The 24,266-nt window shown below is 41.4% G+C and overlaps 1 protein-coding gene across 1 annotated transcript in view; it reads left to right on the forward strand.

Annotated features, from left to right (window-relative positions):
- Window positions 1–24,266, forward strand: part of nup155.L (nucleoporin 155kDa L homeolog) — a 48,802-nt gene that overhangs the window by 9,803 nt on the left and 14,733 nt on the right. The window contains 13 exon segments of the mRNA NM_001087331.1: window positions 1,045–1,136; window positions 5,426–5,523; window positions 6,545–6,697; window positions 8,518–8,618; window positions 15,181–15,351; window positions 15,820–15,930; window positions 16,031–16,125; window positions 17,698–17,786; window positions 18,580–18,642; window positions 18,726–18,873; window positions 20,199–20,265; window positions 20,794–20,909; window positions 22,527–22,630. Of these exon segments, the coding sequence (NP_001080800.1) occupies window positions 1,045–1,136; window positions 5,426–5,523; window positions 6,545–6,697; window positions 8,518–8,618; window positions 15,181–15,351; window positions 15,820–15,930; window positions 16,031–16,125; window positions 17,698–17,786; window positions 18,580–18,642; window positions 18,726–18,873; window positions 20,199–20,265; window positions 20,794–20,909; window positions 22,527–22,630 (1,408 nt within the window).

Below are 24,266 nucleotides of genomic sequence, written 5' to 3' on the forward strand. Positions count from 1 at the left end.
AAGATCATTGACACTGTTTTTTTGGCAGGGGGAGGCAGTTAGGCACACCCTTCCGGCCTGCATTACATTTTCACTTGTGTCTTGGAGTCCATACATGACCCCGAAGTTAAAAAAGAGCAACAGTACAAGCAGGACCGTCATCAGAGATCGCAGGGCCCCATACAAAATTTCCTGGGCCCCCTGGGCTTCACCCACCGTAAGCCCCACCTACAAGTCCGCCCTCCTCACCCCCACAGGTCCACCCCCCACCACACAGTAAAAAAAACAAAAAAATATTGGTGGCTAGGGTTCCCACATGTTAATGAAAAATAAAAAAAGATATTGGTGGTCAGGGACCCCCATTAAAAAATATTGGTGGCTAGGACTACACATGAGAAAAGAAAAATTGGTGGCCAGGGCCCCCCCCCCCCCACATTCGGAGAAAATTGGTGGCCAGGGCCCCTTAAATGTCCATGGCTTCCTGAAGTCAGCAGCTCTCCGAAAGATGGGGGGGCCCGGCTAATCAAGTAAGTGTGGCAGAGCCCTCCTTACCCTCGGGCCCCCTACAACTCTCCCCCCTGTCCCCCCTGATGGCTGCCCTGAGTACAAGTGTAGCTTCACAGAGCAAGTGGCAAGACCAGTAATAATGGGGGGTGGCATTATCAACAATGAGTAAATGGACAGCAATTCAATAGCAACCAATCAAGTTTGCTTTTATTGTTTTACCTGCAGCCACCTGCAAAGAAAAAAAGCCCAGATGCAAATTTGCCCAATATTGATAAATAATCCCTATTATCTTCTATAACTGTATCTTCTAACAGAAATATGCCCTATCTGTTTTTATTCTAATTGTGATGGCATGATGTGCTGCACACAGAAATTTCCCTGCATGTTTGCATTTCCACACGTGGGCGAGTGCTACAATACTGCTTGTCTCAGCCGATATGTTATGTAGTACTGCTGAATAGTGTTTACAGATCTAGTGATGAAATGTACTGCTTGTATCTATCAAGGTGTGATCTTTTGTCTTATACTAACCTGCTTCTTACTCTTTCTGGAACACAGGTGTATGATTTGGGTGTCGATGGGCATGGCATGAGCAGAGTGGCATCAGTATCTCAGAACTCCCTGGTTTCAGCTGCTGGAAACATTGCCAGGTAAACCCTGTAGCTAGTCATTTTGTGTTTTGGTTATTCCTTTTTAGATGTGTAGTCTAGTTTAAAGGATAGGTAAACCTTAAAAATAAGTGAGTGTAAAATTAACGCGGGCGCTATTCTAGGCACTTTTGCAATGTCAATTCTTTGTTTAATATCTTGGAATTTCAAAAAAAGGATATATATGAATTTTGTTACAACAGCTACACCTGCTGTTCATTTTCCCACCAGTTTGACCACCAAGTAGTCAAGGAAGTTCTCAAGAGAAAGAAAGAGGCTGCTCTGATGTTCTTCTGCTTAGGAAAGATTTGAAATTTTTTTCCTAAGCAGAAGAACATCAGAGCAATCTTTCTCTGCAGTCTCCAGGGGACACAGGCACCAGTTGGGTAAAGCTCATCCCTCCAGGAGGCAGGGCAGCTTTACCCCTAGTACTTCCTCTATGTACTTCAGTTTTTCAAGTGTCCTGCCTCAGGAGGTTGGACTCGTATCGAAAGGACTTCGGTCAGTGAATAGCACTGACACCCGGGGAAAAACTTGGGACACGAATAGTTGTACTCAAAGAGTTAACCCTCAACGTGGGAGAAAGGAATCCCGGGGCAAAGTATACATCCCCTTAGGGGGAAAATAGCCACCCAGAACTTATCCTGTCTCAGTCTGGAGACAAGGGATTCTGCCCGGGAAATCCGCCTGCACACCAATCCCCCCCCCGCCCGCGACCATTACTGGTAAAAGGACAAGAGTAGCTTGGGCTGCGGCAGCTGCACACTCAGGCTAACTATGAGAGAGAGGGAATTTCCGCTATGCTACAGAAGAGGCCGAGCCGGGTGAAGCCATGCCAGCGTATCTCCGATAGCGAGTGGTGAAGTGACGTCACCGGCTATCGCGAGAGGGAGAATTGGCACAAGCGGCCATTTTCTTTACCTACTGTGCACTTCAAACAGCAAACGGGAGCTGCTGTCCGCAACAGAGGGGGCAAGTAAAAACCAGGCAACTTGCACTTCATCCCCAGTACTTCCCTGAGGCCATGGCGGAAGGTAAGGCAGGGGCATTATTCCCTCGGGGTGGACAAGCCTCAAAAACAAAAGGTCAAATTACGTATTTGGCTTGTACAAAATGTAGCGCATAATTTATTAGTGGCCAGACCACCCTCTCTGTCAGACCTGTTCTTCTGGGCAGACTATACCAGTAGTGGACAGGGACAACCAGGGTACTCGAGGCAGTCAGACACTCTTGTCTCAGGAAGGGGCTTCTCACAGTTCTGCAACCATTACCTCAGGAGAAACCCCAACACCACTGTGGGCTATTCAATTATCCCAATCACTTGCATCTCTTCAACAAATGCTGTCAATAGCTGATACTATTTCAGGGACCATTTCAGAATCGATTGGCAAGGTTATGTCCAAGATGGGCAAGCTTCAACAGAGAAGCGAAGACGCACAGCCACTAAAAGAGCAGTGTCACCAAATTCTACACCATTACCATCTGATGTGTGAAGAAGAGGAGGAGAGCGATAGTCACTCAGAGAAGAATTAGAAAAAAGCTTATCTTAAGCAACAGGGGGTGCGAGTACCTTCCTCCCCCAAGTCCCGCTCAGCAAATACATTTTGGCGTGGAAGATTTTTTCGGGACCACAGCAACAGATCCATGAGACATTCGAATTTGCCTCGAAGAACATTCTTTCGTAATAAGACAAATGACAAATCTAGGGCAAACTGGAGACCAAATAAGCCCCAAGGCAAGATGGGCCAGGACAAGCCCACCTCAACATGACTGGGCACCCCCTCCTGTTCAAAGCACTCCCATTTGGACTGTCTTCTGCCCCCAGAGTGTTTACAAAATTGATGGCGGTTACAGCAGCACCCCTAAGACTCCAAGGAATATCCGTGACGCCTTATCTAGACTATCTTCTAATCAAGGCAAGGTCAGAGCAACAAGCACTAGCCAGTCTAAGAATTAGTGTCTCTAATTCAACAATTCGGCTGGAAGATCAATTGGGCCAAGTCTCGGCTTCGGCCAACCAAAAGGATGATCTTCTTGGGATTGGAGTTCGACACACAAGAACAGAGAGTTTTCCTCCCATCAGAAAAGCAAATCCAGGTGAGGAAGCAAGTATGGAATCTCAGATTATCTCACAGACCAACGGTTCACCAAGCAATGAGAGTATTCCTCATCTTCCTTGACTACCGTACTTGGTGGTCAGACTGGTCAGAAAATGACCAGCAGGTGGCAATGTTGTAACAAAATACATTCATATTAACAGTACATGTATCCTTTAATATCTTGGAATTAAAAAAAAAATAAAACAATGAGTGTACATTGCAAAAGTGCTTAGATAAGCACCCTCATCAATTTTACATTCACTTATTTTTAAGGTTTACTTATCCTTTAAATATGTCACCCGCTAACTCCTTGATGCCCTCCAGGGGTGGCCTCTGTTAGGCATTTTACCAAGTCTTTCCTGGCCACCTAAACAGGTTATATGTAATCCTTTGTAATGTTTGTATTCACATAAACCCATAACACCACTTCTTTTTCCACTATATTTCTATTCCATTCCAAGGGAAAATATGAGAACATTATTCTGATTTTTTTATTTTATATATGTACGAAAGGTGCCCAATTGCTTTCCGGAAACTGAGGTTAATTGAAAATTGGCTACATTCTTTTTAAACGTCATCTTTTGTTATTTTCAAAATAAGCAATAACAAAAAAAACAAACATTTTTTGGAAAAAAAAACATTTGAATACAACTGAAAGAGAATTTGAAGTTTCTGGGTCACATGGAAAATTGGCTAAATTGTTATGGTTTTTGAAAGTATCTTTAAGATTACCCCTTCTTTGAGAACTGAGCAGTCATAAAGCAATGGGAATTCTTGAGAAAGCGGATTAATAGATTTTCATTCAAACACTTGTGCCCATTCTTTCAAATGGATCTTACCCATCAGAGCTCCGTATTGGAAGCAAAACCAGCCTATTGGGTTTATTTAATGTTTACATTATTTTCTAGTAGACTTAAGGTATGAAGATCCAAATTACAGAAAGATCTATTATCTGGAAAACCCCAGGTCCCGAGCAGTCTGGATAACAGGTCCCATAGCCGTACCATATCTTTGAAGTAAAATGAAAGGGACAAGAAACTCTACCTAAACCAGCATTTCAGTGAAAAAAAAGTTAATGAAAAATGAAGTTGTTTTTTTTTTTTCTTATTATATATATATATTTAAATGTTTTTGTATTTTGACTTGTAACTGGTACATAAAGCCTAATTACCCTATCAACAAAGCAGCAGTTTTGAAGTCTAAATGTGAGATACATAGAAGAGAAACCTAAGCATTAAAGAAATAAGAATATAGGTAAAATGGAAACCTCAAATTATCTTTTTTTCCTGGGGCGCAGTGTCCTAATGACATAGATAACATTTTGATTTTTTTGCTAAGAATAGGCAAAGCAGGGCAGCTAATTATTCCAAAACCTTTCCAAAGGAAATCATGTCAACCAGATGAAGTTTATGTCCATTTAGAACATACTAAAAGTAAACGTCCCCTTTGGAGAAGCAATGAGACTAAGGCGCTTATTTACTAAACTCCGAATGCAAAAATCACATAATTCATGATTTTTTTTTTTTCATCTAAAATCGGACTTTTAAAAAATCACGAATTTTTCGGAATTTATTAAACCCAGAGGATGGAAAAGTCAGAATCTGAAAATCCGGCATCTCAGACCTGTCGAGGTTGCATATAAGTCCATGGGAGAAGTCCCAATGATTTTTTTGATGTGCGCTCGGTTTCCTGAAATACCCTGAAGTTTTCAGGCAAAAAACGTAAGAAATCAATTTTCAGGGTGAAAAATCCGAAAAAATTGCGAAAAAAAGTTGGCATTTTTACCCGCAAACAAAATTTTCAGGAAAGTATAATTAATAAATAAGATGAAAAAACCCATGCAGATTTGGTCAGTTTTTTTCAGAAAATGTTGAGACAATTTCAACTTTGTGCAGCTTGTTTTCCGAGATCTTCTGTGCACAAGTATTTGACACTGTTCCATCGTGTCTTTATGGGTGCAGCCTGCTCTAAATTTGTGAAACTAGGAAAGGAGACGCGCCTTTGGTGCTAACTCTTTTATATATGGGATATATTGCACTCTTTGCTTTCTCTTTAAGGTGAACATATGTATTTGAGCCTGCAATAAACATCTACTATACATTAACTCTTTAGCTTTTGTTTGGGTACATGTTATTGTTTATATGGGCAGATCCTCCCAGCAGCACAAGTCTCACATTTTTTTCCCCTCTGCAGAACAATAGATCGGAATGTTTTCAAACCCATCATTCACATCTCCGTCATAGAGATGTCCGAATCTGTGAATTGTCATTTGCTGGCTGTCACGCATACAGGTGAGATATTTGTGTATGTTTCTTATAAATAGAAGATTGACTTGCATTTTTAAATTGTGCATGTTGTTGTGGCTGTGGTGTTTCTTGTGTGTGCAAGCAATAGCCACAGCAAAGACTATCGGGGGAATAAAAGGGGAAAAGTGTGCTAAAAGTCTAGCCAACGATAGCAACCAATCAGTTTGCTGGTCACCTGTTTAAATGCAAGCATCTGGTTTTATGGAAGACTATACCTGGGAAGCTGCACATTTTATTACGATCCCACACATACCTTGGCAGCACATTAGCACCCAGGATGCCACAGCTAAAAAATTAAAGGGGACCTAAAAAAACATTCAAAATCTTATTTTATCGCATTAGTCAAGCAAAATGAACTTTAATTACACAATATAAATTATTTGAATCTTGTTTCCTTCATTCCGTGAACTCATAATTATAGCAAGCAGGTAGGAGCCATTTTGTGGACACTGTTATTAAGGCAAGTCTTGTATCATCTCAGAATCTTGTTTGTGAACCAGAATGGGAGAGCTGATATCCATCCCCATGCCCTGGTTACACAATTAAATGGTTAACAGAACAGGGGAATGTGGGGAGAGCAGTGACATCTAGGAAGTGCTGAATGGAAAGTGAAAATAATTGTCTGCCCTGCCTCTATGCCCAAGGCATAGAGGAGGGACAGACAATATTTGATTGACAGCTGCGATTTTTAAAGGAGTTTACAACAGCTATGAAGGCTTTAAAAAAAAAAAAATAGAAATTGTATTTCATGTTTAATTTGAAAAGGACTTTTATTATACAGCTTAGTGTGTCTGGGTGACAGGATGGTGAGATCACCATCGAACATGAATAGTCTATTCTGCAGCGGCAGCATCATTTATTGTCATCATTTTTAAAGAAAAGTTATCTGAAAATACTATTGAGAATTATGTCATAATTTAGAATATGGTCCTGTGTTCTTAAGTAGTAATTATTTTAAAGGAATATATTTGTTTACACACACACACATACTGTTCTCCTCTTCTAGGTGTTCGGTTCTACTTTAGCACTGTGCCTTTTAAACAGCCGACAGCCCGGCCCTGCATGTTGGCTTTGGTGCATGTTCGCTTACCCCCAGGATTTTCTGCTTCCTCAAACGTGGAGAAGCCATCAAAGGTGCATAAAGCTCTATACAATAATGGTAAGTGTCGTAGGAAATAGAATGTAATCCTTTAGCAATAGAAAGTATGTGTGTCAGGATGCAGTCCCTGAACCGGCAGTTTGGCATGCACTTTACTTTTTTACACAAACATAAATCGTCCTAACGCGTTTCGTGTGTTAACACACATAATCATAGGCATCAGGATGCAGTCCCTTACACTTGTAATTCCAACTGTTTACCCTAAGCCCTTTTCTGGAATGGGATCTGAATAGTTTATTTTCTTTAGTTCTTCACTGAACTGTATAGCAACAAGTTGTTGGACAACATACAGTACTCCCATAGCTAGTGTGCATGCAGGTTTTCGCTTTGTAGCATGACATCCGTAGAAAGCTGGCACATTAAAAATATTACAATTGCCCAGATGTGAGGCTCCCAGCATCCCCAATAGCATTTTACATCTGCTAATAATGTTGCACTTATACTCCACCTTCCTTACCTACGAACAACTAGCTCTTAAATGCCAAGATGATAAACCACATTTTTATAGCTACTTTCAGCTCAGACACGCATTTCAGGAATAGTTTACCAGTGACGATTCTGTCGGCGCAGCTTCCAAGATGGCGGCGCCCATAGCCGTCTAGGTAGCGATGCCTTGTCGCTGGCGCAATGTCACACGTGCAGCAGAAAAATTCAATATTAAAAGACGCCAAGATCATGGATTCAATGTCCGATAAAAGGAATTCCTCACTTGTGTTCCTGGGTTCCCTAAATTCCTGTTTCCTGGATTCCTGTCTTCTGCTTTGACCCTGATTCTTGCTGCCTGCCTTTTGAACCTTTGCCTGAATTTGACTACGCTTTCGCCTGACCTCTTTTGGATACCGCTCAACTTGGACTTTTACCCGAAGCTTCCTCCTTGGTCCGGACTTCTCCCGATGGGCCCCCTGACAACCACTCCACACATACGTTCCCTAACCCCATGACATATTCTGCATACACCTGACAACCCCAAACTAGTTTCACAATTATATCAAACCATTCTATCCACGGGATACAAGCCCTTTGAGACATCAAAAGCCCGTTTGCCAACGGATATTCCTCAACTAACTCGAGGACTGGGAGGAAGCTACTGACAACAGCTATAACCACTTAATCTCAACAAGAGATAGGATGGTCCAATACAAGATAATTCACCAACTGTATATAACCTCAAGCAAGTTACATGCCATGGGAAGGTGACCTGACCCTTCTTGTCCCCGGTGCAACACCTCCCCAGCAACCTTCTACCACAATGTGGTCCTGTCTCCCAATAACAAGATAACAATGGTACTTGCCGAGCATTTAGACTCCCCTGCAATTGTCTCCTCTTACATGCCTCCTGGCAGTTCTAGCTGATGTTATGTCCAAATATGTTTGAAATAGAAGTTGCTCATTACTATTCTATACAGGGAAAAACATGCAGTGCATGGGGCCCCGACCTCAAACGCTCAAGACTTGAAAACAATTGGTTCACAAAGCTATCCCCCTAATAAAACTGACCTATGAATCTAGAGGGACGCACTCTAGCTCTGTCAATTGCTCATTACTGTACCGAAATACTGTCTGTTACTGGTGTATCGCTCACTGTTTGCTTCCACTTGCTGCTTCCTGAACTGTAATGGTCTTGGCTGAATGTATGTTATTAAATATCATTAAAAAAAGTTACCTTTAAAAAATGTTACTTATACAGTATAATTTAGCTAGAGACATATTAGGTACTTACTCTCGATTTGCAAGTAAGTATTAATGCCCTAAATAGCTTCCTAATATTTGTCCCATTACATTTAATTTAAATGTAATAATGCCGCTTGTTTTCTGCTAAGGTGTATTGCTGATGGCAGCATCTGAAAACGAAGACAATGATATGCTGTGGTGCATCAATCGCGACTCTTTTCCATTTCAAAAACCAATGATGGAAACACAGGTAATATAAGTGTTTTAAAAAAAAAAAAAAAAAAAAAAAAATATTTTTGATCTCAAAATATTCTATGTTGGAAAATACTTAATTCATTTCAGAGTCTGCCTAATACATTTAGTCATCCAGACATCAAATATGTATAATTAAAGTCCTCTTCAAATTAAACATGAAATCCAAATTTTATTTTTATGAAAGCATTTATAGCTATTGTAAACTCATTTAAAAAATTTCAGCTGTCAATCAAATATTGTCTGCCCCTCCTCTATGCCTTAGGCAATTACTATCACTTTCCATTCAGCACTTACTAGATGTCACTGCTCTCCCCACATTCCCCCTCTCTTTTCACCGTTTAATTGTGAAACCAGTGCATGGGGGTGGACAGATCCTCCATTCTGGTGCACAAACAAGATTCTGAGATGATGCAAGGCTTGTCTTAATAACAGTGTCCACAAAATGGTGCTTGCTGTAATTATGAATTCCCAGACCGAAAGAACCAAGATACTTGATTTACAAGTATGGGATCCATTATCCGGAAACCCGTTATCCAGAAAGTTCCGAAGTATGGAATGAACATCTCCCATAGACTCCATTAAAATCAAATAATCAAATTTTTAAAAAGGTTTTCTTTTTTCTCTGTAATAATTAGGGATGCATCGAATACAATATTTTGGAGTCTGCCGAATCTTTCGCGAAAGATTCGGCCGATTTCCGAACCAAATCCTAATTTGCATATGCAAATTAGGGGGTGGGAAGCGGAAAACATTTTTTTACTTGTTTTGTGGTGATCACGCAATTTCCCTCCCCGCCCCTAATTTGCATATGCAAATGCGGATCCTGCCAGGCAGAAGGATTTGGCCAAATTTGAATCCTGCTGAAAAAGGCCAAATCCTGGATTCAGTGCATCCCTAATAAAACAAACTAAGATACAATTATTTCTTAATGTAAGCAAAACCAGCCTATTGGATTTATTTAATGTTTACATGATTTTCTAGAAGACTTAAGGTATGAAGATCCAAATTACGGAAATATCCATTATCCGGGAAAACCCTAGGTCCCGAGCATTCTGGATAACTGGTCTTATACCTGTAGTATAATTAAAGTTTATTTTGCTTGACTAACATGATAAAATAGGATTTGGAATAATTTTTTCGGGTGAAAGGTCCCCTTTTATTCAACATTTTGGAAATATAAATGATTTGCCTTAGAAGGGAAAGAAAAACCTAGTCCCTAGACCACTTTTTTACCAAGAATGTCAGTTTTGATAACTTTGTACCTTGTTGCTCTCAAATGACATCCAACTCTTCCTTGCTCTAATGTATCTGCCAGTATAACTGCTTTAGGGGCTGAATTCCTATATATCTTGTTGTAAAATCCTTTTTACACCTTAAAATTACATTTCCTTCAAATCTCGGGGGACGCTACTTTGATGCCTTATTCTGATGTAGATCCTATGTAGAGCACAAAAAGTATTTCTCTTGCCTATATTGGGGGACACGGGCACCATGGGGAAGAAGATCCTGCAGCTGGAGATCGGACACTAATATGTTAAAACTGACTCCTCCTGCTGTGGTCTTTAACCCCTGCTCTCCTCCTATCGACTTCAGTTTCTCTTAGTGTCCTCAGAAGGAAAGACACAGACAATGGTGGCTGGAGCTAATGATAAAGAACCACAGTTTTGAGGTCATGCCACTGGAGGCCAGTGAACTACACATTCCAGAGCCTCACCAACTAGCAAGGTTTTTTTTGATACCTTGAGATCTGTGCCATCTGCCTTCCCGCTCCACGGAGGACCGCATGCTCTACTAGTTCCCACTCTTCTTGCACGCTCCCGTCCATCACATAGAGTGAGTAGTTACCGGCGTTAACATCGCAAACCTGGTACAACTGGAAGAACATTCAGACACACGGGAACTCCTGAAGCACACAGTTTCACAGATTACCCTAACTGCTCATCCTTTGCTCCCCAGCAAGGTCTATTCCCTCATAAATAGGGGGAACAAAGATGACAGACTGAACAGAGGAGTCGGGCACCTCAAAACCCTCAGCACCTGCACGCCAGACACCCCATGTGTCCTATTTTGCCTGTACAGTCTGCAAAACGAAATCCAATATCACACAGACACAGAGCTGGTACGTCCACTCTCTCTCTCTTTAGCTCGCTTACAAAACCTGGCCCGCATTCCCGAGACACTTGATAGAATGCTACAGCATCTGTCAACTCCCAGCCCAAGCACAGGACATCCGTCCAGCTGCTTCTAAGTGCGCCACCACTTCGCCTCTGGGCTCGCCGGGGGGCCAATTCATACCTTCTGATGAGCAGGGACAGGTCATGACAGAGAATGACTCTGATCAGGAACCTGATCCAGACCCAGAGACTCAAAGAACACAAAGGGAGATTGAGGAACTCATTCAGGTAGTACTAAAAACACTAAATCTGGAAGACCCGACCACTGTGATAGAACCAGGAAAGAATATCTTCAAATGGCAAAAGAAGAATTCTTGTATATTCCCTGCTTACAAGCAGTTGGATAAGATTATTAAATCCCAGTGGAAAACAGGTGTCCAAACGCTTCTCTCAAGCATAGACTTGGAGCAATATCCAAGGGGTTGGAGCAACATCCAAGGGGCTGGACAGCAACATCTTGCTCACGAGCTACTGGTTGGGATCACTGGCCTAGAGGAATTCTTCAGGGGTAGGCACATCCTCATGCGGACGTTGTTTTGTCCTGGGAAGGTTTGGTTGATCCCTTGGATGAGGACCAAGTAGCTCCCAGTTTGTTGTGGTATCTGGAGCGGACGTGCAAGTAAGTCTTTTCAGTCTGTGATTTCCTGGCCTCAAAGCAGGAGCTTATTTTTGAATTCCAGGTTTGGATGCAAGTTTTGGTTGTATAAAAACCAGTTGGACTGCCAAACAGAGCCTCAATGTAGGTTTACAATCCACATAAGGGCTACCAAATGACTAATCACAGCACTTATTTGGCAGCCCAAGAACATTTTTCATGCATGTGTTGCTCCCCAACTCATTTTACTTCTGAATGTTGCTCACGGGTTCAAAAGGTTGGGGATCCCTGCTATAGGCGGCCGCCTCAGATGCTTTCGGGAGGTGTGGAAAAGTCGAGTATAGTACCAATGGGTTAAAAAGAATTATCCCACGGATTTTTGATAGACTTGGCACCATATCCACCTTGCAGATTTTTCATTTCCCGGCTCCCCAGAAAAAATACCAAGAGGGAAGCGTTCCTAGAAATCGTCCAAGACCGGGAGGCTTCAAGGGTTATCCAGCCAGTCCCCAGGACAGAGAAAGGGAAAATATACTATTTAAACCTTTTCATGGTCCCCAAAAAGGATGGCTTTTACAGACGAGTCCTTGACTTAAAAACCCTAAACCATTTCGTAAAGCGATGCCACTTCAGTACAGTCGGTCTTAGGTTCCATGGACAAAGACGAATTAATGACGGTAATAGTCATAAAGGACTCATTGCTAGATGCCAATCATCACAGGTTCCTCAGATTCTATGTGAACGGGAAACACTGGCAGTTTGTGGCACTCCCATTCAGCCTTTCGTCGGCCCCGTGCACCCAGGTTGATGACGGCAGCTCTAGCAAAGGTCTGGCCAAGGGGCATAACGGTCATCTCTTATTTAGATGACCTGCTTGTCAAGGCCCCATCAGTGGACTCGGCCAACTACCACACTTCGCAAGTACTTCAAACCCTACACCAGTTAGGATGGTTGATCAACTACAACAAATCCAAACTCAAACCAACACAGACAATAGAATACCTAGGTCTGATACTAGACTCAAGGAGAGGAAGGACATTCCTCACACAAGAAAAAGTTAACCAGCTACAGAAGCGGATCTGGACACTGAAATCAGCCAACACAACGCCACTTTGGACGTCCATGGGGACAATGGTGGCCTCATTCCCAACTATCCCCTATGCCCAGCTAAACACCAGACCCCTTCAACACCTGATACTTTCAGCATCAGAAAAGGGATCGAAAAGACCTTGATTGGCAGATAGCAATACCAGAACAGGTCAAACTCTCCCTAGACTTGTGACTTCACCCACACCAGATGAAGACGGGGAAACACTTCTTCAATCACCAATGGACCATAGTTACAACTGATGCCAGCCTAAAGGGATGGGGTGGAGTACTGGGACAAAAGACAGTACAGGGTTGTTGGAACCAGGAAGAGAGGCTACTCCCAATGAATCATAAAACTAGGATGACAATCACTAGAACACTGGACACCACTCTTCCACGGGAGTGCAGTGAGAATACAGTCAGACAATGTGACAGCAGTCGCCTACGTAAATCATCAAGGAGGCACCCGCAGCCCAGTTGTCGCTAAGGGAAGCAAGCTGAATACTAATGTGGGCAGAGAACAATATATCTGCAATCTCTGCCGTATACATTCCAGTAGTAGACAATTGGATGGCAGACTACTTAAGCAGTGAAACCCTGGACCACGACGAGTGGAGCCTACACCAGGAAGTTTTTCAATTGATGGTGGAAAGGTGGAGACTCCCAGAGGTGAACCTGATGGCATTACGTTACAACCACAAAGTTCCAAGATTCGTGGCAAGAAGCCTAGACCCACAAGTCACGCAGTAGACACATTAGTACTTCCTTGGGACTTCACGATGGCCTACCCCTCCCCCCCCCACGCGCGCGCTAGCTTTCTTACCATGAGTTATCAAGAGTGGCCCCTACTGGCTCAGAAGGTCATGGTTCGCAGAGATAGCAGGCATTGCAATAGACACACCTCTCCACCTCCCTCATAGAGAAGACCTACTAACTTAAGGGCTTTAATGGCGTGTCTCTTGAAACCCTAGTCATGAGGAGCACCATTAGATGCCATTCCTATAATGCTACGTGCACGAAAACCGGTATGGGGCAAGATCTACCATAGGGTGTGGAAGACCAAACACAGGGACCCTCAGAAGGCAAAAGGGACAGACGTACTTTTCTTCAAGATAGCTTAGCCAAAGGTTTAGCTCTCAGTTCACTGAAGGTGCAGGTATCGGCTCTCTCCATTCTCTACCAAGAGAAACTAGCATTATGCAGTAATGTGAAAACATTCCTACAAGGTGCAACTAGACTAGTTCCCCCATACAGATGTCCGGTTTCACCCTGGGACCTGAATTTGGTGCAGTCAATCTTACAGGAGGATCCATATGAACCATTAGACACTGTTCTGCTATCTACGCTCACGGAAAAGGTGGCATTTCTCTTAGGTATCACATCAGCTTGTAGAGTGTCGGAACTTGCAGCACTCTCATGCAAGTCTCCATTCACTATTGTTCACCAGGATAAAGTGGTCTCCTAGTTCCATTTTAATCAGGATTTGATGGTACCCTCACTCTGCCTGGACCCTAAAGGTCCAATAGAAAATAGACTGAACAAGTTGGATGTGGTCTGAGCAATGAAAACTTACAGAAGGTTGATGCCCTGTTCATTCTTCCAAGTGGTCCAAGAAGAGGAACTAGAGCATCCAAGACCACCATTGCAAAGTGGATATGTTACACTATCACCATAGCCTATGCAATGAAGGGAAAAGCATCTCCATTCAATATCAGAGCTCATTCCACATGATCTCTCAGCACGTCATGGGCATTGCAGCATCAAGCCTCGGCCGAACAGGTACTTGGGCCTCCATACACACCTTCACACGCTTGTACAGGCGTTAGCCGAAACCAGCTTCGGGAGGAAGCTGTTACAGACTGTGATTAACTGAGCACCTTAGGGATTTGTGTCCTGCCCTCAGGGCTTGCTTTGGGACATCCCCATGGTGCCTGTGTCCCCCAATATAGGCAAGAGAAAGAGAGATCTCTCTGTTAAATCTTCTTCTCTTGACCTGCACTGGGGGACACGGGTCTTCCCTCCCTGAATCAAATACAACCAGACAACTTAATCAAGTTCAAGTTACTCCAGGTTGGGAGTTTTTTTTACTGTTACGGCAGTTCCGAGGGGGTTGAGGGACTCTGTTTTGGGTTATATGTTGTTTCTTCTTCAGTGAAACTGAAGCCAGTAGGAAAGAGCAGTGGATGAAGCCCAAAAATCTTAGTGTCCGCTCTCCAGCTGCAGGATCTTCGTCCCCATGGTGCCTATGTCCCCCAATGTAGGTCAAGAGAAAAAGATGTAACGGTAAATCTCTATTATTCACTACAACAATTATTCATTTCCATACAATCAGCTTAGTTGTTTTTTCTTTCTCAAATTTGTTTTGCTGCAGACTGGCATTGCTTGCTATAATTCAATGGATGTACCTCTCTTGATCCTATTGAGGATATCAATAGCCTGCATATTTTTAAAAACTGCATAATTTTAACATTCATCCATGTTGGATCTCCTTCTGCCAGTTTGGATGCATTTTTTCTGCAGTTTGCAAACACAGATACATTGCTTGCAATCTTTCAGCCAGCTCTGTAACCATAGTCAAATAGCATCACCAAATCCAACAGACCTCCGTGTACAAAGCAAAATGGCTATTTCCTCATCCTGTTAAGTGTTGACCAATGACAAAGTAACAATGAGAATGCATGGCTTATTTCTCTCTGTAGGTGACTACTCAGGTGGATGGTCATTCCTGGGCTCTGTCTGCAGTAGATGAACAGAAGGCAGATAAAATTGTGACCCCTTTAAACAAAGATCTTATCCCTCTCACTGACTCTCCGGTTATTATTCAGCAACATATGATTCCTCCCAAACGCTTTGTGCTCTTGTCTGCCCAGGTATGTGTGTGTTTATTCAACTTTTCCGTTGGTCCTCATTATTAATTTTTATATAGGTTTTCTTCTGACTCTTTCCTGCTTTCAAATGGGGGTCACTGACCCCATCGAAAAACATATGCCCTGTAAGGCTTCAAATTTATTTTTATTGTTACTTTGTATTATTTATCTTTCTATTCATCAGACCTTCTATTCATAATCTAGACTCGTAGTCAAAGCAATGCATGGTTGCTAGGGAAATTTGTACACTGCACACAGGCACAGTCAAAGATTTTTTTTTCTTTAAATATCTTATCCAAGTTCATTGCATTAATCTTTACTTTGTTCATAAATATTAGATGTTGTTATGCTTACAGTTAGTTTACAATAGGCATACCTAATAAAAGCAAGGTGGTGTGAGCTGGGTTCTTGAGGAATTTTAGCAACCATAGGCCTGGATAATTGGACTGTATTTTCTCTATCACCTTGTAGGGAAGCCATATTTTCTACAAACTTAGACCAGTGGATCAGCTACGACACCTTCTCGTTAGCAATTCAGGAGGAGATGGGGAGGAAATAGAGCGATTTTTCAAGTTACATCAGGTAATTGCTTGTTTATATGTTCTTTAAATGTTTGGTAACCTTATTGTTGTGCATGAACCAGACAGATTTTTTTTTGTAAACCTGTTTTTGCTTTATTTAGGAGAATCAGGCTTGTGCAACCTGCTTGATTCTTGCATGTTCATCTGCTGCTTCTGACAGAGAAGTTTCTTCCTGGGCTGCACGTGCATTTTTCAGGTAACATCATCCTTTCTACACAAAGAGCCCCATGCCTACATGAAATTACATGAAATTCTGTGTCTTTGGCTGAACCAGCATGTAAACTTTTAAAGAGAAGGAGAGATTTAATGGCATTCTGTGTTTGTATGTATGGAGATATGGATCTGAAAGTTTTATGTCCTCTAACCCATGAGAGGCGCAACTCGTGAAACATGTTAAATGCAATTAGAATTTGGAGTTGAATCATTTGAAAAGTATGCTTTGTATTTAAATGGGTTGCTTATCTATGTGTGGCCATATATTTAGTTTTGAAGTTTAAAGTTTCAATTTTCACTCTTATGTCTTTCTAAGGGTCAGGGCACACGCTTGGATTCAGGAAGATTAGCGACAAATCTCCTCTTTTTTGGGGGCGTCTAATCTTCCAGAACAGCCTCCCGCCAGCTAGAATATAAATCGCCTGCGGGATGGCACTCTGAGTGCTTTGTTTTCCAAAGTCGCCCCAAAGTATCCGCGTGAGGCAACTTCGGAAAATGAAGCGATCAGAGCGCCCGTAGACTTCAATGGGAGAAAAAAAAATGTAGCATGGCAAAAATATTCGCTGCGCGTCAATCAAAATTTATTGGCCATAGACTAATGCATTATGGCGAATTTTTGGCAAAAGCAAAACAGGTTAAATTCACCATCCCTAGTATCAACTAAATGTGCAAATTTAAAACTGTTTACAGAGTCGGCAACACCCTGGAAAGGGTGTTGCTGACTCTGTAAACTGTTTTAAATTTGCACATTTAGTTGATACTAGGGATGGTGAATTTAACCTGTTTTGCTCTGCCAAAAATTTGCCGCCGGCGAAAATTCGCCATAATGCATTAGTCTATGGCCAATAAATTTTGATTGACGCGCAGCAGATATTTATGCCATGCTATATTATTTTTTTCTCCCATTGAAGTCTACGGGCGTCATTTATACTGTGAAACACGGTGAAAAAAATCTCTCACCCCTAGTTGATACATTTGTTATCTTTATCCCTGCGGAGCAGAATCCCTGGGTTTCATTACAGGCAGCTGCTAGAATTGATACAATAGTTGCTTATACTCCTGAGATGCTGCTGAGAAATGGATCAACTAAATGTTGCAAAATTGTAACAGTTCAGAATCTGCACTTGAATCACTGAGCTGCCAGACTCAACACCAGAGACAGGGACGTTAAACTTTAGACTTCAATTTTGGAAAAACCGTTAAAAAATAAATTAATTCATTTAAAAAAATGGAACAGTTGGAAAAAATCTTTCTGGTGAACAATCTGAAAACAACTGAACTGAAAGTGTTTGGAAAGTGAACAGCCCCTTTAATACATTCATTTATTGGATGTTTTTTATTAACTATTACATTTTTTTTGTAGTTACTGCTGTTTAGAGGACTATCGTCTTCAAATAATTCCCCTGAACTATACTGCTTTTACGCAATATGACCCATTGCAGGCATTAATTATAGCAATATGTAATAATTAAGTGCATAGGCTAAACTCCATGCAGATTGTGTGTGTGTTTAGGCAAGCGGAAGTTTAATTTCGGACTTTTTTCTTCCTTTCTAGGTATGGTGGGGAGGCTCAGTTGCGTGTACAGTCAGCACTACATGCACCCAGTAATGTTGGGCCTATCTTTGGTTCTCCTCTGCCAGTAGGTAGGTGAATCTTCGCTGGTATAAATATGGGGATTAATAGCTAATATTTACTGCCAATGTCTAGTCTTTCTATAAAGGATTATAATTAACCACGTCCAGTTTTATCTGTATTTAAAGGAACAGTTCAGTGTACAAATAAAAAATGAGTAGATTGTATGTGCAAAACAAAACATGTTTCTAATATAGTTAGTTAGCCAATAATGTAATGTATAAAGGCTGGAGTGACTGGGTGTCTAACATAATAGCTAGAACACTATTTCCTGCTTTTCAGCTCTCTAACTCTGAGTTAGTCAGTGATTTGAAGGGGGCAACATGGGACATAACTGTTCAGTGAGTTTGCAATTGATCCTCAGTATTCAGCTCAGATTCAAAAGCAACAGTTATGACCCATGTGGCCCTACGTCAAATCACTGATTGGTTACGGCCTGGTAACCAATCGGTGGAAACCAAGAGAGCTGAAAAGCAGGAAGTAGTGTTCTGGCTATTATGTTACACATTCAGTCACTCCAGCCTTTATACATTACATTTTTGGCTAACTAACTATATTAGAAACATTTTTTTATTTTGCACAGCCTATCTATTTACCCAGTTTTTATTTTTACACTGAACAATTCCTTTAATGTTATTAACTGGGCATGTTTAGATCAGTTAACTCGTATGTTGCCTGGTTGAACACACAAATTAAAAGTCTGAATTTCAGGCTTTGTGTTTATTAATTAGAGCCTTACACCACATATCCTTCACTTTGGTACCTAATTATTTTTTTTTTTTAAAATCTCTCCTTTATTTTAAGCTTCACCTATTCCTGTAGGCAGTCCAATGCCAAATCCTAGCTTCCTGGGAACCCCAACACAAGGTATGTTTTGCTTGAAGTCAGTGCTCATTTAAATTTTCAAATGTATGTGTAAGTTTGAACTACTTGCGTTTCTCCCCTATTAGGAGCCTGCCCTCCAAATGTTTCTACTCCAGCATATGGCGTTGCAACCCCTGCGCCTCAGCCTCCTGCTGTACCTGGCATGATGGGAACAGAAATTGTCTTTTCAGGAAAGCATAATGGTATTTGCATCTACTTCTGCCGCATTATCGGGTGAGATTTACTACAATTATTAAGATACCTTTTTGTCCCTTTTATGCCTGAAAAATACTTAGCCCGAAACTTGCAAAAAAATCTAGGGGTCATCCCCAAATTTTTATTTAAAATATATATATGATTCATAAACTTCTACCCTGTGGAATATTAATGAAATGACTGACCTGCAAATATATGAATGCCAAGTAAATAAGAGAAGTGCTAAAATGTCATTCTGAAAGTGTCAGTTTGTCCGATGGTCATACTCCAGCAGTGGTAAGAGATTATAGGGACACTTTTGAGTTATCCTATTGAGGTGTATGAATAAAAAGTCACTTTGCGTAACATTAATACCTCTCCCCTTATATTGGTGTATGCAATACTGACCAGAAAGTATCTGCTTTTGGTCTGAACCATGCCTCCTTTATGTGGGCAAACTCACAGATGAAGCATCTCTGGAAAGGAGAAAGGGGCAGTCTGTACAAAGCAGATGACCTGTTGAAATTAAAGGACACATGTAGGCTAAATGAAAAAAACCCTAATTGTGTAGGCAATTTTGAGTAATATATAGTGTTGCTTTTACATGGTGCTAAAAATTATCTTAAAAAATAGCCCCTTTATTAGAGCTCTCTATAGATGTTTACTGGTCTCTGTTTCAAATGAGGGGTGGGCGTGTCCTAACAGTCCCTGCCAGAAGCACAGTAGGAGGGGGACAGGCAATCACAGCCCTGCAGTCACACAAGCAAAGACATGCTTTAGTTCCCTATCAGGTCCTGCTAGCTGCTGATTGGTTCCTGTCCTACAGTTCAGTGAGCTGAATGCCACTGGCTCCCCTACTATGGATGCACCGAATCCACTATTTTGGATTCGGCCGAACCCCCCCGAAATCCTTCGTGAAAGATTCAGCCGAATCCGCATGCTAATTTGCATATGCAAATTAGGGGTGGGGAGGGGAATTTTTTTAAACATTTTTTTGTCAGTCACATGATTTCCCTCCCCGTCCCTAATTTGCATATGCAAATTCGGATTCGTTTCGGCTGAATCCTGCTGAAAAAGGCCCACTCCCGAACCGAATCCTGGATTTGGTGCATCTCTATACCCAACAGAGCCTCTGAATTCAGAGAGCAGGAAGTGAAAGAGAAGGGAGGGATTATTAGGGTTTTTGCAGAAATATTCAATAAATCAGTCTGAAACACTACTTTTTAAAGCACAATTCTTCTATATCTAAATGAGTATAACGCACTGGTACGTTCTTGGGGTTTTTTTTGGGGTTTTTTTACATTTTTTACACAAAATGTCTCCTTTAAATGTGAAATATTAATTGGGATATTATTGCTTTCCAGTAATATTTGGGATGGAAGCGTAGCAGTGGAAAACACCTTCCAGAGCGGGAACAGAGAAGTGACAGCGGTAATATTTTGACTATACCATATATTAAGTCTAGCACTATCAGAGTTGTTCCAGCCCTTTAAGTTTCTAGGTATAAATGTTCTTCTGAAGGCAGACTTTATATTTCAGCAGTTTGCCATAGTCGGCAATTTGGGTGAGGGTTGAATTTTGGGCCTGCTGTCATTAAACTGCTTGATATTGTTCTTTCAGACACTATTGCAGTGAGCATCCATTCGACAATTGTAATTTAGCCATAGATGGAAAGTGTTGTCGTGCAACAAGGGGTTAATACCCTTCCGACTTTTTACCAAATTGTGCTTACTCCAGGGAAATAATTATGATGCCATTGTTTATGGGGTCCCTCTTTACAGGCAATGAGAGAGGATATAGAGGTGCCGCTATTGTAGAGTTCCATCACCCTTTGTGCCACAGTGTTGTTTCCCTAGACCTCGACCATGATTGTGCAAATGTAGTTTATATCTTTATCACTCTCTTCTTTCTAAGGCTAAGTTAAAATTCAACTCACAGCCTGTTTTACCCCCTTTTTAGATTGACAGCAGTGTCACGCCACAGCATCTGGAGTCTGTTCTTAAAGAGCTCAAAGGGTTACTGGAGTTTCTTGATCGTTACTCCCAGTTTACTGCTGGATCTCTTGGTAACCCCGGGTATGTATTTTAAATGAATTAGCGATGCACCGAATCCACTATTTTGGATTCGACCGAATCCTTTGCGAAAGATTTGGCTTAATCATAATTTGCATATGCAAATTAGGGGTGGGAAGGGAAAGTTGTGCTCACCACTATTTTTTAAAACCATTAGGCGGGGGGTGCAATGAGGCTGTGACCACAAAATACATATAGTCAAATACAAGAGTCCTCTGCACTCAACCCATTATCAATATATTTAAGACGGAGACATTTTGTGCATACTGCTACTGAAAAATGCCTTACCCTTTAAACAATACAGGGATTGTTTGTCCATATATTGCAATATATTTAAGTTGGCCAACTACGTCAGTCATCCCATATCTGGCCAGTCCTACGCCTAATTTTCATCTGATTCATTAAGAATTCTATTGCTTAATTATACATTTTACAAAGGGACTAAGTTTTACCTGCAACTTACTTGCTGCTTTCAAAGTAAAACTCCCAAACTTGGCTGCCCTTTTATTAGACACCAGTGGGATCACCTGACTATAGCTGGGAAGGGTGGGAGCTACAACATGGAGCTGGTCACTGCTCCTGTATAACTATAACAAACAAGGGAAAGTTGTGCTCACCACTAATTTTTTAAAAAACCATATATGATACAAGTATTTGTGTATAATAGGTGACAGCGCAGCCATGGCTGTTTCATGTAGGTACATTTTTTTTTTTGCTATACATTTTTAGTTAAAGGGGTTGTTCACCTTTAAATTAACTTTTGGTATGATGTAGACGGTGATATTCTGAGACAATTTGTAATTGGTTTTCATTTTTTATTTGTGTTTTTTTTTGAGTTATTCAGCTCTATATTTAGCTTCTCTCCAGTTTGCAATTTCAGCAATATGGTAACTTTGGTCAAAATTACCCTAGCAACCATGTATTGATTTGGATAAGAAACTAAAATATGAATAGGAGAGGCATTAATAAAAAGTAGCAATAACAATAAATGTGTAGCCTTACAGAGCATTTGTTTTTAGATGGGGTCAGTGACCCATATTTGAAAGCTGGAAAGGGTCAAAAGAAAATAACTAAAAATGTAAAACGTATAAATAATGAAGAGCAATTGCTTTGAATTGGATATTCTATAACATACTAAAATTTACCTCAAGGTGAACCACCCCTTTTACTGATTTAGTGAGACTTGTAGGTCTAAATACATTTTTGTATATATCAAAGGCATATATTAGAAGTTACCAGGGTTCTTTGACAGTGTAAATGCCTGGGGTTCTGTAGTTTTGTGCGGCTCCTGATATCTGTATAATGTGTTACATACCCCCCCTGCAAAAAAATCTTCAGAGGGTACTGGCGCACTATGATCCCCATCCTCCCGCCCACTTCCTGTCCCGCCCACTCCCATCTGACATGCTTTCCCCCTTCCTCGCCTGTAAGAGAGAGCGGCTGGAGGAGGGTTTTTTTTATTCGCTATAGAGGATGCAGACCCCACAATCCGGCCCCCCTGCGACTGCCGGGTCTGCTTCCTCTATAGTTCCGCCGCTGTTTATGGCTATACAGTATATATAACTATGTAAATAAAGAAAAGGAACACTAATATAATGTGTTGCTCCCCCATTGATGCAGCTTTGGTACACCTGCAAATCGCCAGCAGCGACTTGTAAGCCTGGGACGTCCTGACATTGGAAGTTCACAACAAGCCCAACAGGAACTGCAAAGGAAATACCATAGTAAGTTGCTTGAGATGCTGAAATAAGTGTGAAAGTGTCTTGCCACCAGGATGCATGTAAAAAGTGTATATCCCTGCTGTTGAATCCTGGTCTTGATATGCAGACAGGGTAGCATATTTTCTCATAGTTTCAAGGGGAACTATTGTGAATTTTAGAATTGGAAATGTTTAGAAAAAATAATTGTTCCCAATTAAGATTAAAGGGGACCTGTCACCCCAAAAAAATATTCATAATCCTATTTTATTACATCAGTCAAGCAAAATGAACTTTAATTACACCATATGAATTATTTGAATCTTGTTTCCTCCAGTCTGGGAATTCATAATTATAACAAGCAGGCAGGAGCCTTGTATCATCTCAGAATCTTGTTTGTGCACCAGAATGGGGGACCTGATGTCCATCCCCATGTCCTGGTTACACAATTAAATGATAAAGAGAACAGGGGAATGTGGGGAGAGCAGCGATTTCTAGGAAGTGCTGAATGGAAAGTGAAAGTAATCGTCTGCCCCGCCTCTATGACCAGGGTATAGAGGAGGGGCAGACAATATTTGATTGACAGCTGAGATTTTTAAATAAGCTTACAACAGCTATGAATGCTTTCATAAAAAACAGTGTTTGTCATGTTTAATTTAAAAAGGACTTTTGTTATACAGATTTTTGTGTCTGGGTGACAGGTCCACTGTATCAATTTCCTGCTTGTCAATGTTTATGCAGCATTTGCACTGATGTCTCATGATGTTGCTGGCCACAGGCCCGTCATTAGAAATCACGGGCCCCGTACAAAAAGTTTTGGGGCCCCAGCCAACCCCAGATCCCTCCCACTCCACACCACCTTTAAAAGACCACACAGACATTGACGCTAAAAATGGTAACCCCCCCCCCCACACACACACACACACACACAAGTTATAAGGGGGCCCTGACCAGCAATAGCTTTTTATAAGTTAAAAAAAAACTGGTGCCGGGGCCAGTAATAATTTATTTATTTTTTAAATTGGTGACCGGGCCCCCCTATAAGTTAAAAAAAAAAAACATTGGTACCGTGCCCCAACCCCCCCCCCCCCCCTTACAAGTTGAAAAATAATTTGTGGCCCCAGAGAATATTTTTAAAAAAAATATTGGTGGCAGGGGCCTAGAGAGTATTAAAATAATACATTGGTGACCAGAGGATTAAAAAAATTTAAAAACACACATTGGTTTTCAGTAGAATTGAACTAGTGGCTTCAGGACTTCAACTTTGCCTCCTTTCGTGACATTGGGTCTTTTCGCCACTTCGGCTGTTCGGGACTTCAGTAGAGGCGTACTGGACTTCAAACATTGGCACATATCTTCCATGTAGAGTTTTTATTTTAGCAAGAAGCATTCCGGCTCTATTGGACAAAAGTGCCGGTTTTTGAAATCTAACATGAGCAGCAGCCCCATAAAACAGTAGTGGGAATGCTACATAGACCAGGGGTCAGCAACCTTTACTATCAAAAAAAAACATTTTGCCCCCCTCTGCCACTAAAGAAAAATAGTCTGGAGCCGCAAAACATAACACCGTTTATAAACTTTTAAAGGTTTTCACGCTTGAGATCCTGCCAATCCGCCTCGAGCATTGGCAGAGGGATCTGACAGGACAAGCCGTCAAAATCCA

Source organism: Xenopus laevis, chromosome 1L (genome assembly GCF_017654675.1).
Source record: "Xenopus laevis strain J_2021 chromosome 1L, Xenopus_laevis_v10.1, whole genome shotgun sequence".
NCBI lineage: Eukaryota > Metazoa > Chordata > Amphibia > Anura > Pipidae > Xenopus > Xenopus laevis.